The sequence below is a fragment of the Rhinichthys klamathensis genome, unplaced genomic scaffold (assembly GCF_029890125.1).
Source record: "Rhinichthys klamathensis goyatoka isolate OS25496 unplaced genomic scaffold, OSU_Roscu_1.1 h1tg000310l_1, whole genome shotgun sequence".
Classification (NCBI taxonomy): Eukaryota; Metazoa; Chordata; class Actinopteri; order Cypriniformes; family Leuciscidae; genus Rhinichthys; species Rhinichthys klamathensis.
The window spans coordinates 30705-46192 of NW_026606828.1; the positions used below are offsets into that span (position 1 = coordinate 30705).

At 38.9% G+C, this 15488-nt stretch overlaps 1 protein-coding gene across 1 annotated transcript; it reads left to right on the forward strand.

Annotated features, from left to right (window-relative positions):
• The first annotated feature begins 3469 nt into the window (after positions 1-3469).
• Positions 3470-15197, forward strand: slc15a5 (solute carrier family 15 member 5). The gene is made up of 10 exons (XM_056270980.1): positions 3470-3888; positions 4739-4961; positions 6739-6908; positions 7251-7343; positions 10168-10295; positions 10394-10580; positions 11480-11668; positions 14480-14611; positions 14728-14836; positions 14925-15197. Exons 1-10 carry the CDS (start codon positions 3534-3536, stop codon positions 15067-15069), a joined length of 1731 nt encoding a protein of 576 aa, XP_056126955.1. The 5' UTR covers positions 3470-3533; the 3' UTR covers positions 15070-15197.
• Positions 15198-15488: the final 291 nt, after the last annotated feature.

Consider the following 15488-nt stretch of genomic DNA (forward strand, 5'->3'; position numbering starts at 1 on the left):
TGTGCAAAAAAAAGTGTCTTCTTGACATCCATTAACAACACGAACCGGACTCTTCCAGACCTCAGCTACAACTACAATGTTTGAGGGTCAATATGTAGACGTTGTTTACGAGCAGCCAATGATACAAATTTGTTACAAACCTACGTAAGTTTGTGCAGGAAGTAAGACTGGAATCTCGACTCGTTTCAGGCAGTTCAGAATCAGTTCAATGTTTTCTGAAACAATAACTCCATTTATCATGCACTTTGATCTTTGAAACCTTGCAGACCTTTTACATTCACAAACAGCAATATAATACACTAATGTCTGAATGTCTAAAAAAGCATTATAGGGGCACTTTAAAACATCAAAGTATGATACTTAAAATGCAGTTACATTTCTAATTTTGCCACATTATCATAACTACCTATGAAATAAATCCCAGTACGCACCGAGGTTGAGTGCTGCACATTTTAAATAGAGAAGACTTGGCTTGCCTCACTTCTCCTCTAGCACCCAGGGCCTTCTCCAAGAGGATGCATTAGCTCCCCTATCACATCCTCTGTCTGGGCCCAGGGAGCCCTATTGTCACCCTATACAACAGTCCTTTTGGCACCCAGTAGCTTAACACCCCAAGGCTCCTCAGTCTCAATGACCGGGCTTCCAGTAGGCGAAAAAAGTGTCTGGGCGTACGTCACCTAGCAAACCGCCTAATCTTCTTGCCCTGTGCATTTACACCAGCCATTCTGTGGCACGAATCAAAAGCCACCTTGCTAATTAGAGCCTTCCATCCTTTTACTGCTATTCCACCATAGAGAAGTGATCTCTGTTTCCTTATGTATAGAAGTAAAGGCGAAAAAATGCATGCAGTTTCAAGGATGCATTGGGAAGCCGCTCTTCAGTTGAAGTCGTATTTACAAGCAGAAAAGCTCTTGAGAGAGTGTGTGAAAGCGAATGCAGGGAATTTACGCATGTCATTTAAAGCTGTGTTGTGAGACTGAAGTGATTCAAAATGTTTGACCTGTAACCACCTACAAGTCAGACTAGAACAAGAAACGTCTTAGCGTTTGACACTGGAGTGTTTTGCAAAGCAGTTTTTTCAATCTAATTGTTGTGAATCCTTTTCATCTTATAAGAGTGGCCGAACTTTATTCCATTTAAACAGCCAAAATATATATTTTTAAATTACCAGAAATAACCTGGGAAACTTTCTCTCAATTATAGACCACTTAGCTCTGCATACAGCTTTTCTAAATATATACCAAGAAACATGAATTTAAATAAAGCCACTTTAAAAATATATATTTAACCAAACATTAAAGCTGACAGTCACATCCATTACAGCTATGAAATCAACAAATCAAAGAGTCTCTAATTGTGTTTTAAATCCTACACAAGCTCACAGTAATCTATTTGCAATGTCTTGCCAACTTAAATAGTGCCCTCTAGAGGAATAATTCCCGTATTACAAAATACAGCTCAAATGCACTGAAGTTTTTTATTTATATTGATGAATAAAAACATCAAAAAGCCATCCATGATCTATACTGTGCGTATTTATGATCATATTTATAATCGCATGTTAAAACAAACAGGAATGCGCACCAATTCATGTCATAATGTGAACAGAAAGTCTCTCCGAAAGTTTTTATTTTGTTGTTGTTTATATGTATATGCTCAATCACAAAACTCAGGGTTGGATCCATGGCAACCAAACTGTGGCCTCAGTCACCGATGCACCACACAGAGTCTGTATTCTCTCTGCTTACCGGTTTTCTTTCTCTTTTCAGCATAGCTCTGCTAGCTTTGAGTCGTATTCACGCCCAGTCAGCACCACCAGTGTGGTCTTTTCTCCACTCATATAATTGGTGAGCTCAGGCAGAAATATTCAAGCCCAGCACACCGTAGACATCCAGAACAGAGAGTATGTGATGCTATATGGCCACAGGCCAAAGACCACAGATTTGAAAGAGGCTTTCCAAAGAAATTCACATACATTGACAACCACATAAAAAAAAAATAAAAAAAACTGAAATTAGGACAACAATATAACTCAAATGGATTCAAATTAACCAATTAAACTGGATAAAATAAATAAATCTAAAAATATATATTATTTATTATATTTTATATATATTATGTTATTTTATTCTATTTCAATTCAACATCAATAAAATGATTATTATTTAATATATTTAATATTTTAACTGATTCAAATGATCACATTTAATATCAAACTAATAAATAAATAATATGTATTATATATTAGATATATTTGTTTAATTTGTGATTCAAATGAACCAATTCAACATAAGTAAATAATAAATAAATATTTGATTTAAATTAACCAAATTCAACATCAAACTGGGGAAAATGAATAAATATTTTCTCTATTGATTCAAATTAAACAATTCAACATCAAACTGGATGGATGGATAAATAAATAAATAAATATAATTTTCTCTTTGATTCAATTTAATAAATTCAGCATAAAACTGGGAAAATTAAATAAATAAATATTTTCTTTGTTGATTCAAATTAATAAATTCAACTTCAAACAAGAAAAATAAAATTAATAAATATTTTATTTTTATTCAAAGTAGTGAATTCAAAATTAAACTGGAGAAAATAAACAAATACATATTTTCTCTTTTGATTTAAATTAACCAATTCAACATCAAACTGGATAAATAAATAAATATTTTCTCTTTTGATTCAAATTAACCAACTCAACATCAAACTAGAGAAAATAATCACAATAATATAAAATGACAAAATCAAAAACAACAATAACATATTCCCTATCTTACTTCAAAAGCCAGACAGCAAGATGGGATTGGGATTTCGGCTTTCACATGTGACGCTTGGCCCTGCCTCTAAGCCACCTTTCACAATGGGGTGTTATATACTAGCGGCACCTTGTGTCCTTCAAAGTTTAATTATCTTTCATTTACTAGCACCACGTTGATACATGCTTGTGAAATGAATTTGAGAGACATATCATTAGGTTCTTAATAAACAAGCATTAAAATATATGCATGGCTCCACGGGATCCGGTCCTATAATGCAACAAACAAACAAAAGCTGAGTCTTGCCTGATAAAATAACTCTTCAAATCCTTGTAAAACTGTGACATAAACAAATATATTTGATGGTAATTTCAATGCATCCAAAACTTAAACCAGTTTTTCTCTACATGGAAACCATAGCATGTTCTTCCCTGATTCTCTAAAGACATTCATTACAAAAGTATGTCTCACATCTCTGAAATCACTTGCATCATCATCAGCCATCTTAATGAGATTCGACCGGAGACTGACCAAGCACAAAGTACAAGCGACTGAGAAGTTCAATACATTAGTGGCAGTCCGTGAACATTTCCCAGAAACCTCAGTCAGGAGACACGTGAGCCGGTTGCTGCTAAGGCTCTGTTGTTAGGCCTCCACAAGATTTCACAAGTTTGTGAGGAATTGCCTGTCTTGCTCTCTAGTAATGGAGACGGGGCGCCAGCATTGTCTTAACATCACTTCCACAGGAAGATCTCTAGAAGCAGCATGCCACCCGTAGATGCTTTTGATAGACACGATGGCCACCTCCATCATGGGATCTGCAAATCTCGATATCCCAGTGGGACGGTCAGCAAGCCGCACAAGGCACGGAAGAAGCTGCAGGTGATTGTTTGTGTACTTTTCGTGGAGCTTTTTGAGAGGTTCACCTTCTTTGGGATTGTTTGCAATATGATCCTTTTCTGCACCATCAAGCTGGGATACAGCAGTTACCAAGCAGCCATGGTGAACACATGCTTTGTGGGAGCCAGCATACTTACACCTGTTCTTGTGGGATGGTTTGCTGAGACGTTTTTGGGAAGGACAACAGTTCTCTGTTTTTGTGCACTCCTTCATTTCCTCGGTTAGTGGTTGCCATTGCAGTGAAACCTTAGTAGATATATGCATATCATTTCTCTTTAGCATCTAACTCATCTTGTACTCAAAGCCACTTGTTTTCATTTGGAGTTGCACTAGAAGTTAAGTATTGCTATGTAACAAACCGTGCTTGAATAACCAACTTACCCATGCTGGTCCGAACTGGTTTAGGCTAGTTTGGTCCTAGTCTAGGAAAACTCTTCATGAACACTGGATAACTGACTTCCTGCACTCTTAAGAAAAGGTACATTATTGAACCTTTCATTTTAAGGGTGCCCATGGGATCATTTATGGTATTATTTTTAATTTATTGATTTGGTTTGAATTCATTTTTAACAAATGTTATGAATCAAACAGCTTGTAAACATACTTTAATCACTAGGGAAACGAAATAACCCATTAAACATTAAAGTATGCAATCATCTAAGACATTTACCCTTATAGAACCTTTAGTAACACTTTATTGTGATGGTCCCTTTTGAACATTCTGTTTACTATAAGTAACTTTGCATACTTTGAGTATTAGTAGAGTGTCTGTTTAATATCTGCTAACTCTTTATTGTGTTGGTTCCCCAACAGACATTCTACTGAGAATAAGTAACTGTGCAACTACTTGTCAACTTATTCTACCCCTAACTCTGTTAATACTCTACCAACACTCTAATGAGAGTTAGTAGACATGTAGGCGCAACGTTAACAGGGGACCATCAAAATAAAGTGAAACCAAACCTTTTTGGCATAGAGTTCTTTAAAATTGAGTCAAAAACCCTAGGGTTCTATATTCAACCCAACCAAACCTTTTTTTCAAAGAGTGTGTTGTTGGTCCATTTTTATAGGAACCGCCTTGCTTCCTGTCGTCGCATTCCCTTTTGAGGATTTCTATATAAACACACACAATATTGTGCATCAACTTGAGCCGCACCAGCAACACATACTATTCTACACGGGGCTTGTCGCTGTGGCACTTGGTATTGGTGGCATCCGTGCCATCCTCTGCCCAATGGCAGCCTATTACCTCCAAGGTTGTGATCGACACCAGCTTTTGTCCTTCTTCAACTGGTGAGATGCTAAATTTCTATTATTGTATAATATGGACACAGAATTTGCTGTTCTTGTCAACACAGCATTGCGTTTTAAGGTGCTCTCACTAATTTATTTTTGTTGTGCTGGTAGATAAAGCAATCGTCTTTTACTTATACTGACATACATTATACTTACATACATACTTATACTGACATACTCACCTAAAGGATTATTAGGAACACCTGTTCAATTTCTCATTATTGCAATTATCTAATCAACCAATCACATGGCAGTTGCTTCAATGCATTTAGGGGTGTGGTCCTGGTCAAGACAATCTCCTGAACTCCAAACTGAATGTCAGAATGGGAAAGAAAGGTGATTTAAGCAATTTTGAGCGTGGCATGGTTGTTGGTGCCAGACGGGCCGGTCTGAGTATTTCACAATCTGCTCAGTTACTGGGATTTTCACGCACAACCATTTCTAGGGTTTACAAAGAATGGTGTGAAAAGGGAAAAACATCCAGTATGCGGCAGTCCTGTGGGCGAAAATGCCTTGTTGATGCTAGAGGTCAGAGGAGAATGGGCCAACTTATTCAAGCTGATAGAAGAGTAACTTTGACTGAAATAACCACTCGTTACAACCGAGGTATGCAGCAAAGCATTTGTAAAGCCACAACACGCACAACCTTGAGCCGGATGGGCTACAACAGCAGAAGACCCCACCGGGTACCACTCATCTCCACTACAAATAGGAAAAAGAGGCTACAATTAGCAGGAGCTCACCAAAATTGGACAGTTGAAGACTGGAAAAATGTTGCCTGGTCTGATGAGTCTCGATTTCTGTTGAGACATTCAGATGGTAGAGTCAGAGTTTGGCGTAAACAGAATGAGAACATGGATCCATCATGCCTTATTACCACTGTGCAGGCTGGTGGTGGTGGTGTAATGGTGTGGGGGATGTTTTCTTGGCACACTTTAGGCCCCTTAGTGCCAATTGGGCATCGTTTAAATGCCACGGCCTACCTGAGCATTGTTTCTGACCATGTCCATCCCTTTATGGCCACCATGTACCCATCCTCTGATGGCTACTTCCAGCAGGATAATGCACCATGTCACAAAGCTCGAATCATTTCAGATTGGTTTCTTGAACATGACAATGAGTTTACTGTGCTAAAATGGCCCCCACAGTCACCAGATCTCAACCCAATAGAGCATCTTTGGGATGTGGTGGAACGGGAGCTTCGTGCCCTGGATGTGCATCCCACAAATCTCCATCAACTGCAAGATGCTATCCTCTCAATATGGGCCAACATTTCTAAAGAATGCTTTACAGCACCTTGTTGAATCAATGCCACGTAGAATTAAGGCAGTTCTGAAGGCGAAAGGGGGTCAAACACAGTATTAGTATGGTGTTCCTAATAATCTTTTAGGTGAGTGTACATTACTTATACGTGTGGATGTAAAAAAGCTAAATTTTACAATTAATGATGACATTGTAGAAATGTGCTCAATACATTCGCCACGATTCACTTCGTAAACAAATGTCTCTAAACAGGTTTACTGAAATAAAGTGAGTAGCATTCAGCTGATCGTGTGATCTCAAAATGGCGGCCTCCATTAGTCGATGTGAAAAAATATTTTTTTAATTAGGCTTATGTTATGATTGAAGTATTTAATAATCATTTTTAATAACTTTTTTAAAAAGTATATTTCTTTATGTGAAAAACGTTTTAAATGAGGAAGAGATTACTGAGTGCACCTTTAAGATGCATTGTACAATAGTTTCAAATGCTGCCGCTGTCTACAATCCACAGGTTTTACTGGCTGGTCAACCTGAATTCGACAGTTGTTTTTTTGGGGATTGCCTACATTCAGCAGTCAGTTGCCAAAAACCTGTGTTTTCTCATCCCTTTCACCTCTGTTCTCCTCGCCCTCATTGCCATACACATGGTGCGCAACAAGCTCACCTTCCGTCCAAATAAAGGTAGTTAACAATGCCATTCATTATGCATATACACTACTGTTTAATAGTAGTGGGGTTTAAAAAATATCTTATACTCATCAAGTCTGCATTTATTTGATCGCAATACAGTAAAGCAGTAATATTGTGAAATATTAGAAATTTAAATAACTATTTTCTATTTGAATATATTTTCAAATGCAATTTATTACTGTGATGAATACTCCAATACTAAAGCATCATTACTCCAGTCTTCAGTGAAAACAGTCTAATATGATGATTTGCTGCTCAAGAGACATTTCTTATTATTATCAATGTTGAATTTTGTTCCTTAACAACTTGTAATTTTGTTCTGTGGAAAAACAGGCAGTTCCTTGCTAACTACACTCGGTGTGTTCCTGAACTCTCTTAAAATGTGCTGTCTCCATTACCGCCATTTGAGCGGAGATGTTGCCAACTGGCTAGACCAGACATGGGCAAACTACGGCCCGCGGGCCACATACGGCCCGTTAGGCTTTTTAATCCGGCCCGCCGAACTTGTCCAAATTATAGTAAAAACCTCCTTTTTTCCCCTTTCCCTGCAATGCCCACGTTTCCCCAATAGATGGCGCACTCAAAACACATTGACCGTTGTTGGAGTGGCGCGTATTTCTCTTTATTTCAATTTAATTTTCACTTCGTTTCACGTCACCATTAAGCCCTTCTGTAAAAATGAGCGGACCAAAGAGAAGGAAAGTGGACAGCGAATGCCGAGTGTTTAATAAAGAGTGGACAACAAAATACTTCTTCACTGAAGTCCGATCAACGGCTGTATGTCTGATATGCCAAGAAGCTGTAGCGGTTTTCAAAGAGTACAATATCAGCCGTCACTTTGCCACGAAGCATGCAAACTATGCTAGCAAGCAGTCAACACAAGAACGGGCGGCTACTGCTCAGAGGTTGGCAGCTAATTTACAGAGTCAACAGAACTTTTTTCACCGACAAACTGCAATTCAAGAGTCAAGTACCAAGGCAAGTTATTTGCTGGCATTCAAATTAGCAAAGGCTAGCAAGCCTTTCTCCGAAGGCGAGTTTTTGAAAGAGTGCATGGTAGAGACAGCAGGTCTCTTGTGTCCGGAGAGCAAAGCCAAGTTTGAAAAAATCAGTTTAGCACGCAGGACAGTGACTCGCCGCGTGGAACTGATTGACGAAGATATAGTCAGCGAGTTAAACAAAAAGGCGGAGTCCTTTAAGTTATATTCACTAGCACTGGATGAAAGTAACGACATAAAAGACACTGCTCAGCTCCTAATTTTTATCCGAGGGATTAACGACAGTTTTGAGATAACGGAGGAGCTTTTGAGCATGGAATCACTGAAAGGGAAAACGCGAGGAGAGGACTTATATGAACAGGTGTCTGCTGTCATCGAGAGAATGAAGCTACCTTGGAATAAACTTGCCAATGTCACCACGGATGGATCGCCAAATTTAACTGGAAAAAACATCGGGCTGCTGAAAAGAATCCAGGATAAAGTGAAAGAAGAAAACCCTGACCAGGATGTTATTTTACTTCACTGCATCATTCATCAGGAGTCTCTGTGTAAGTCTGTATTGCAGCTTAATCACGTCGTGGATCCAGTTGTAAAACTTGTTAACTTCATACGAGCAAGGGGACTTAATCATCGTCAGTTCATTACGTTCCTGGAAGAAACTAATGCGGATCACCAGGACCTACTTTACCACTCTCGCGTCCGCTGGTTAAGTTTGGGGAAAGTGTTTCAACGAGTCTGGGAGCTCAAAGACGAGATTCGCTCATTTTTTAATTTAATGGGGAAATCCGAAGAATTCCCCGAGCTGAGCGACACAAACTGGCTTTGTGACTTTGCGTTTGCTGTGGACATATTTTCACACATGAATGAGCTGAACGTGAAGCTACAGGGGAAAGATCAGTTTGCGCACGACATGTACACAAATGTGAAAGCCTTCAAATCCAAGCTGGTTTTATTCTCCAGGCAAATGTCAAACAAATCTTTCGCACATTTCCCCACACTAGCCGTGCAGAAAGAGGCCGCCCGAAATGCGAAGAAATACTGCAAATCACTGGACGATCTGCACAGAGAATTTTGCCGTCGGTTCTGTGATTTTGAAAAAATTGACAAGTCACTTCAACTGGTGTCCTGTCCCCTGTCACAAGACCCCGAATCAGCACCGCAGGAGCTGCAATTGGAACTGATCGATCTTCAGTCTGACTCCGTCTCAAAGGAGAAGTTCAAGTCTCTTAAACTGAATGACTTTTACGCTTCACTTAACGAGACCGCGTTTCCAAACCTCCGGAGGACGGCGCAGAAGATGCTGGTGTTGTTTGGCTCGACCTACGTGTGTGAGCAGACGTTTAGCGTCATGAAAATCAACAAAGCCCATCACAGATCCAAGTTAACTGACCAACACCTCAGATCTGTCCTGAGAATTGCCACAACAAAACTAACTCCAGACTTTGATGCACTGGCAAAAAAGGGAGACCAACAACACTGTTCCCACTGAAATGGTGATTTTTTCTGCTGTGTTATGAAAAAATGCATATGGAAAGTTTGGAAGTGCGTCTTTTAATTAAGAGCAATGCGCATTTACGCACAGCAGCGGTACAGTAGCTTAATTAACACGCCGCACATCGCTCTTAATTTAAATGTAAATTTTCAGCTGCAGGTAGGATATTTAATACAGCCTATGTCTGTGTGCTTGGCAACGATACACGTGTACTGTTTGCGCGTGAAGGCGAGGGCGTCCGTGGAGAGTTTGTAGAGCGCGCGGTCAGGACAATCCATCCATGATTTTGCGGAGTTTAACACAAGTAGATATTATTGAGCTTGAGTATTTCATTGTGTAATAATATGTTTTGAATGTTGAAAGTGATTCCATTTTTCAATAAATGTTGATTACTTTAACTTTGCACCTTCGATTGAAACTTATTAAAAACAGACGCAATCTTGATAAATCACAGTGCGTATGTTATTTTAATCTATTTACATTTCCTCCTCACAGTATCTGCGAAATAGTATGTAAATGCCATATCTTGCATATTCCTTGAGACAAATTTATTAACTGATAAGGGCTATTTTTCACATTTGAAAGACAGTTAATAAATTGGGTTGTAGTGTTCTTACTGTGCTATGAGGTTTGCACACACTACATTTAATGCTTTAGTATATCCGGCCCAAACACTCCCTCCAAATGCACCTGGCCCGGCCCCTCTGTCAAATTTTAAAACCCATTGTGGCCCGCGAGTCAAAAAGTTTGCCCACCCCTGGGCTAGACCGTGCCAAGGAAAACAATGGGGGTTGTTACAGTGAGACCAGTGTGGAAAACGTCAAGATCCTAGTCAAACTTTTCCCTCTCTTTGGACTTCAGCTTTTGTATCGAGCTTGCATCACCCAGGTAAGTGTGTAGCAAAATCAGCTTAATGCTTAGCTGTATACAAGTCTTTGTTTCAGAAATTAGCTTTTGTAATATCTCCATTACAATTCTTTTAACAGATTCCATCTGGCTATTATCTGCAGACTATGCATTCCAACTTAAAACTCAACGGTTTTCTCCTGCCAGTAGCAGTGATGAAGGTCATCAGTATTCTGCCGGTGTTGATCTTAGCACCACTGCTGGAGCTTGTGCACACCTGCTACCAGTCTCCAAAGAAAATACTGCCCTCACCAGCCACATTTATAAGTGAGCATCCTAGCTACCAGGGGCGTCGCTACTACACCCTTTTTACTGGGGTACGAGCCGCAGAGAAATACCACTGTGCCCCAGTAAAAAATTAAAGATAAATCCTCATGTATCAATGAAGATAAATGTATGCTTGCTGGCCTGAGAATCATGCTTTCTATCAGCCGTTTAGAATCAGAACTAACGAGCTCATGTTTGCAAATGATCCCTCTTTTGATCGAATTGATCAAACGAGTTTGAAAAAGCTCTGAAATTGTTCACAATTCTTTTAGATTAGGACAAGTTCACTTACATGCTGAATCATCTGCAGTACTTTCTCACACACTGTACACTCTAAAAAAAACAAAAGTTAAAGCTTTAAATTAAGTACAATCAACTTGAACGTTTGAGTCATTTCAACTTAAATTACATTAAACTGACAAAAATTACAAACAAAAAAAGAGTTGTAATAACATAAAGTTGAAATTTGCTTAAATTATTTTGATGAGTTAAAGCAATGAAAAAACATATGTAGTCATAACTTATTGATCATATAATGTGTTACAGAATAAAACAGGATATTTATAAGAGCTAGATGAGGTGGATATTTACCTAAATTCATTGTAGGAAAAAAAAACTTGCAAATGTCTTCTATCACTTGTCAAAGACACAATGTGTGTGTAGCTTGTGAATGACTCTATACTGCAGGTAAGATGATCTATATCCATTTATATCCAAAACAGTATTAAATCCAGTAATTTCAATAGGAATCCACGTGTTCTGGTGAGGGTGAAAGATTTTGCAACGTGTTCAAGTTTGTTACGCGAAATCTGCTTGGTTTGAAAGTGACTTCTGTGTGAGCTGTTTTTCATACATCGCTACACTATAGACAATAGACTTTATATTTCATATTCCTACAGCTATGGGTCATGCTTGTGCAGCGCTCTCAGCACTACTGGCGGGGATCTCAGAAATCCACAGGAAGGGTTATCCACAAGTGGAGCAGACACTATCGGGAGAGGTCCTGCAGGTGTCCTCTATGACCTGTTTCCAGCTTACACCCCAGTACATTTTACTGGGAGTGGCAGAGGCCTTCGTAACACCAGCGTGTAAATATTCTCAATTCACTTTCTAAAATATATACAGTAACCATAATAATAGTTCCCCCAAAAAACTAAATATCTGTCATAATTTACTCATGTTGTTCCAAACTCATAAGACTTTGGTTAATCTTCAAAACCCAGGGACGTGCACCGGGGGGTTGCTCAGGTTGCCCGGGCAACTGCCCATATGCCCTTCTCGACTCACGTTGCCCTTCCGAGGGGGAATAAATAAATAAATAAATCGTACAATGGATGCAGAATTTCACGTAGGCCTAGATAAAAAATAATAATTATTCGCAAAGCCTCATTCACTTCCATTCGGGCACCGAAAGTGACAGTCAGTAGGGGAAGGGCAAACTCTGTTTACGTGGCTGCAGCGCTGCAAGCGAACGTTCAAAACACAATCTTTTTTAATGAAACCTGAGAGGTAAACTCAGGTGTGTTTTTGACATAACCTTGTGTGTATTTGACAGTTTTAGCGCAATAAGACATTAAAGAGAACTTGGTTTAAAGCTCCAGTAGGGAGTTTTGAGAAAACGTTGACTTAGCCTGAAAATTTGAACAAGCACAACTTACAGGTCCCACCCCCTTGCTCTCTGCTGCGCTACAGCCCTCCCTCCACAGCTCCTCCCCCACAGCGGAGCCTGTCGTGAACGCGCAGGCTAGTAAACAGGGCCACCGATGACGGCGGATAAAAAGTTTTATGGCACATTCACTAATAGGGACTAAACGTCAATAATATGCTTTATATTGACTATGGCCTGCCCATACTTTGACTACAAACTTGGTCCTCAAATCATTATGTATTTTCCAATAGCCTACATGTAACTTTATAACGTTGCACTCTTTCTATAAGTTATAAATAGCTAGTAAGATAACGTTAATATAACGGTAACTAACGTTACAGTATGTAAGTAATTATTCTAGCAATATATAATGCTAGATAAGGTGTGCTAGTACATTATTTCAGCAACATGACAAGTCCGTGAATTAGCAGGTTTCAATTGTTGCTTAGCAGAGTGCGTGACATTTTATGTTATGCGGCTAGAGTTTTGACACCGAGTCAATGGGCTCTGTGTAATTCTTTCTTTTTCGCTTGTTTATCGTCATCGGTCTTTTTCCTTTTACCTCTTTGTTTTATGAGCAGGTGTCACTCGAGAATTGGCAGTTTAGGTTGTTTCTCCGTCATAAGCACAGCTGCGGCACACCGGCAATCTTGAGTTTGAACGACGGCTCGCGCTGTGCAAGAGAGGGGTGTGATCAGCGCGTACACGAGCGTGATTGACACTGCTAAGACATTCCTCCTGGCTCTGATTGGTTGTTTCTGACCGGGAGCGTGTATTTCTTGCAAATGGCAATAGGACCATTGGGAGGAGCCAGAGGAGCTTGATTTTTACACAGATTATCTGTCTCATATTCTACTGTCAGGACATAATGACAGTTTTAGCAAATACATGTTTTCAAAAGTTACCTACAGCAGCTTTAATACTCACGAGATGCACCGTCTGAAATCCAGCTTTCTGTGCGCGTGCTTCGGATGTGTGTGCAAAAAAAAAAACATGTATCAGAAATTTCGAGGGATATGGCTTTAAAACGCATGCAGATAATAAACTTTCATGATGATGAAGACCTGCAATGTCACATGAGCGTGACCGCGATAGAGATGATAATCAAAACCAAACAGACATTTTGTTAGTTTTTAGTATCCAAGGCGAGAGCTGTAAAGACTCTTCCGGGCAGCAGCAGCTCAATTGCATTTAAAGATACATGCAAGAAAACGGCATGTTTTTCCTTCCACTCAAAATGCAACATGGTATAATAAATTATCTGTGGGGTATTTTGAGCTGAAACTTCACAGACACATTCTGGGGACACCTGAGACGTATATTACATCTTGTGAAAAGGGGCATAATAAGTCCCCTGTAAGTTTTGGTCACCTGGACTTTCAATGGAAGGCCAAAAACCTCTTCAAGTACCCCTGTAGTCAATCATTTTATCCCTTAAAACTCATCTTTGATCACCAAAATGACACATTTAAACGTTTTTTTTCCTTGAAAAAATGTTTCTTCATGCCTCAAAATAGCTTGAATGTAACTCTACACCATTGCCTAATTTAGTATACACGGTTCTATGAATACGCAAATTAGCCCCGCCTCTACTCGTTGACGTGATTGGTTGCAAGGTTTGTGACGTCAGAAACACCAGCGATTTCAAACCGCATTTTTGAGATCACTGCGGTTTTAAGGAGAAAAAACTCAGCAATGATGTTGACTTATGAATTTGCACATAGTTTGTCATAAAGCATATTAAAAACACCACATAGACATATAAAAAACATTAAAAGCTTGATTTTCACCACAGGGGGACTTTAATTTAACCTCTTAATTTGTGGTCTGAAGACTAAACAAAGTCTTACGGGTTTGGAACGACATGAGGTTGATGATGACAGAATTTTCATTTTTGGGTGAACTATGTATTTAAAGCGCTTATTAAACAGGGTGTCAAATCAATTAAGTTATTTTTGTTTAAAAAAACAGCATCACTTTAAAAAAAACTGTTCAAAGTTGTAAATAAAATAAAAAAGATTATTTGAGTATGTTTTACAAAGATTCAATGTGTGATTTGCCATTTATGTAATTTTCCATTTCTTTGCAATTATTTGTTAAATATACCTGCAATTTCGGAGTGAAAATGGTTTCAAAGTAAATCCTACACCAATTTTTTTTTCACTGTACAATATATTCTAACACAGATTCACTTCCAATAATTAGTCAGGAATTCACCAAACTCACCCATCTCTCCTGTTGCTCTGCTCAGGCTCTCTCATCTCCTTCTGTCTGACTCCCAGCAACCTTAGAGGCGTCTCCTTGCATTTCCTAACCCTCTCATACGGAGGTGGCTGCTTTCTAGGAGCTTTCCTCATTCACTTCCTTTATTTTGTGTCTGGAGGTAAACATACATCTCTCTTGAAAATGTTGAACTTGCTATTGTGGTGCAAAGTAGATGTAACATCTTACAGCATGAACTCGTATTTAATACGAAAAGATTGTGTTTTATAATTACAGGAAACTTCTATCCCAATAACCTTGGCAGTGGCAACATGGAGAGGTTTTTCTTTACGCTGGCCATATTAATGACTATAAACACACTGGTGTTTTGGAGAATATCACAAAGGTACGGTTCAAGCTTTGAATATGACAATAATGAAACATTTGAGTGTTTACAGGACTGACAGCTGAGTCTTTATAATGTTTTTGGGCAGGTACACAGATCTGAGCGTGGAGCTGAGTAGCGGGGTGGGACACAGTCACCTGACTGAGAAACTCCTGCAGTACAAGGCCTGTCTACGCTTTTATGACACTGTGGATCGCTCGGACACTTTGACCTCCATGGAAACCGTCTTGTGAATTCATCGTACATACAAACCCTGTAATGCTGGCGTTACACAAGAGACTGATTTTGAATGATTTTCATCGCTTGGAACTAGAAATAGCTGTAAATAATGCAATTTAAATGTATTCAAAAAATAAAGTTATTTTATGGTATATATGAATTACTATGTTAACGACTCCAAAAACAATGGCGGAACCAAAACAAAAACATGGTAATTTTGGCATGTGAAGTATGTGATAAGTACGTTTCTACAACATAAGGAGACATGTTGACGTGATAAAAACATCCTAAATACGTTTCTGCAATGTTCTGAAAACATATCCATAATGTGAAAAAACCTGACATCTTTCATATTTATATTGGGGAAAAAACGTTATCACCATTTGAAGATGTGAACAATTTTTGTTAACAACGTAGGCTAGTTGTTTGCTGG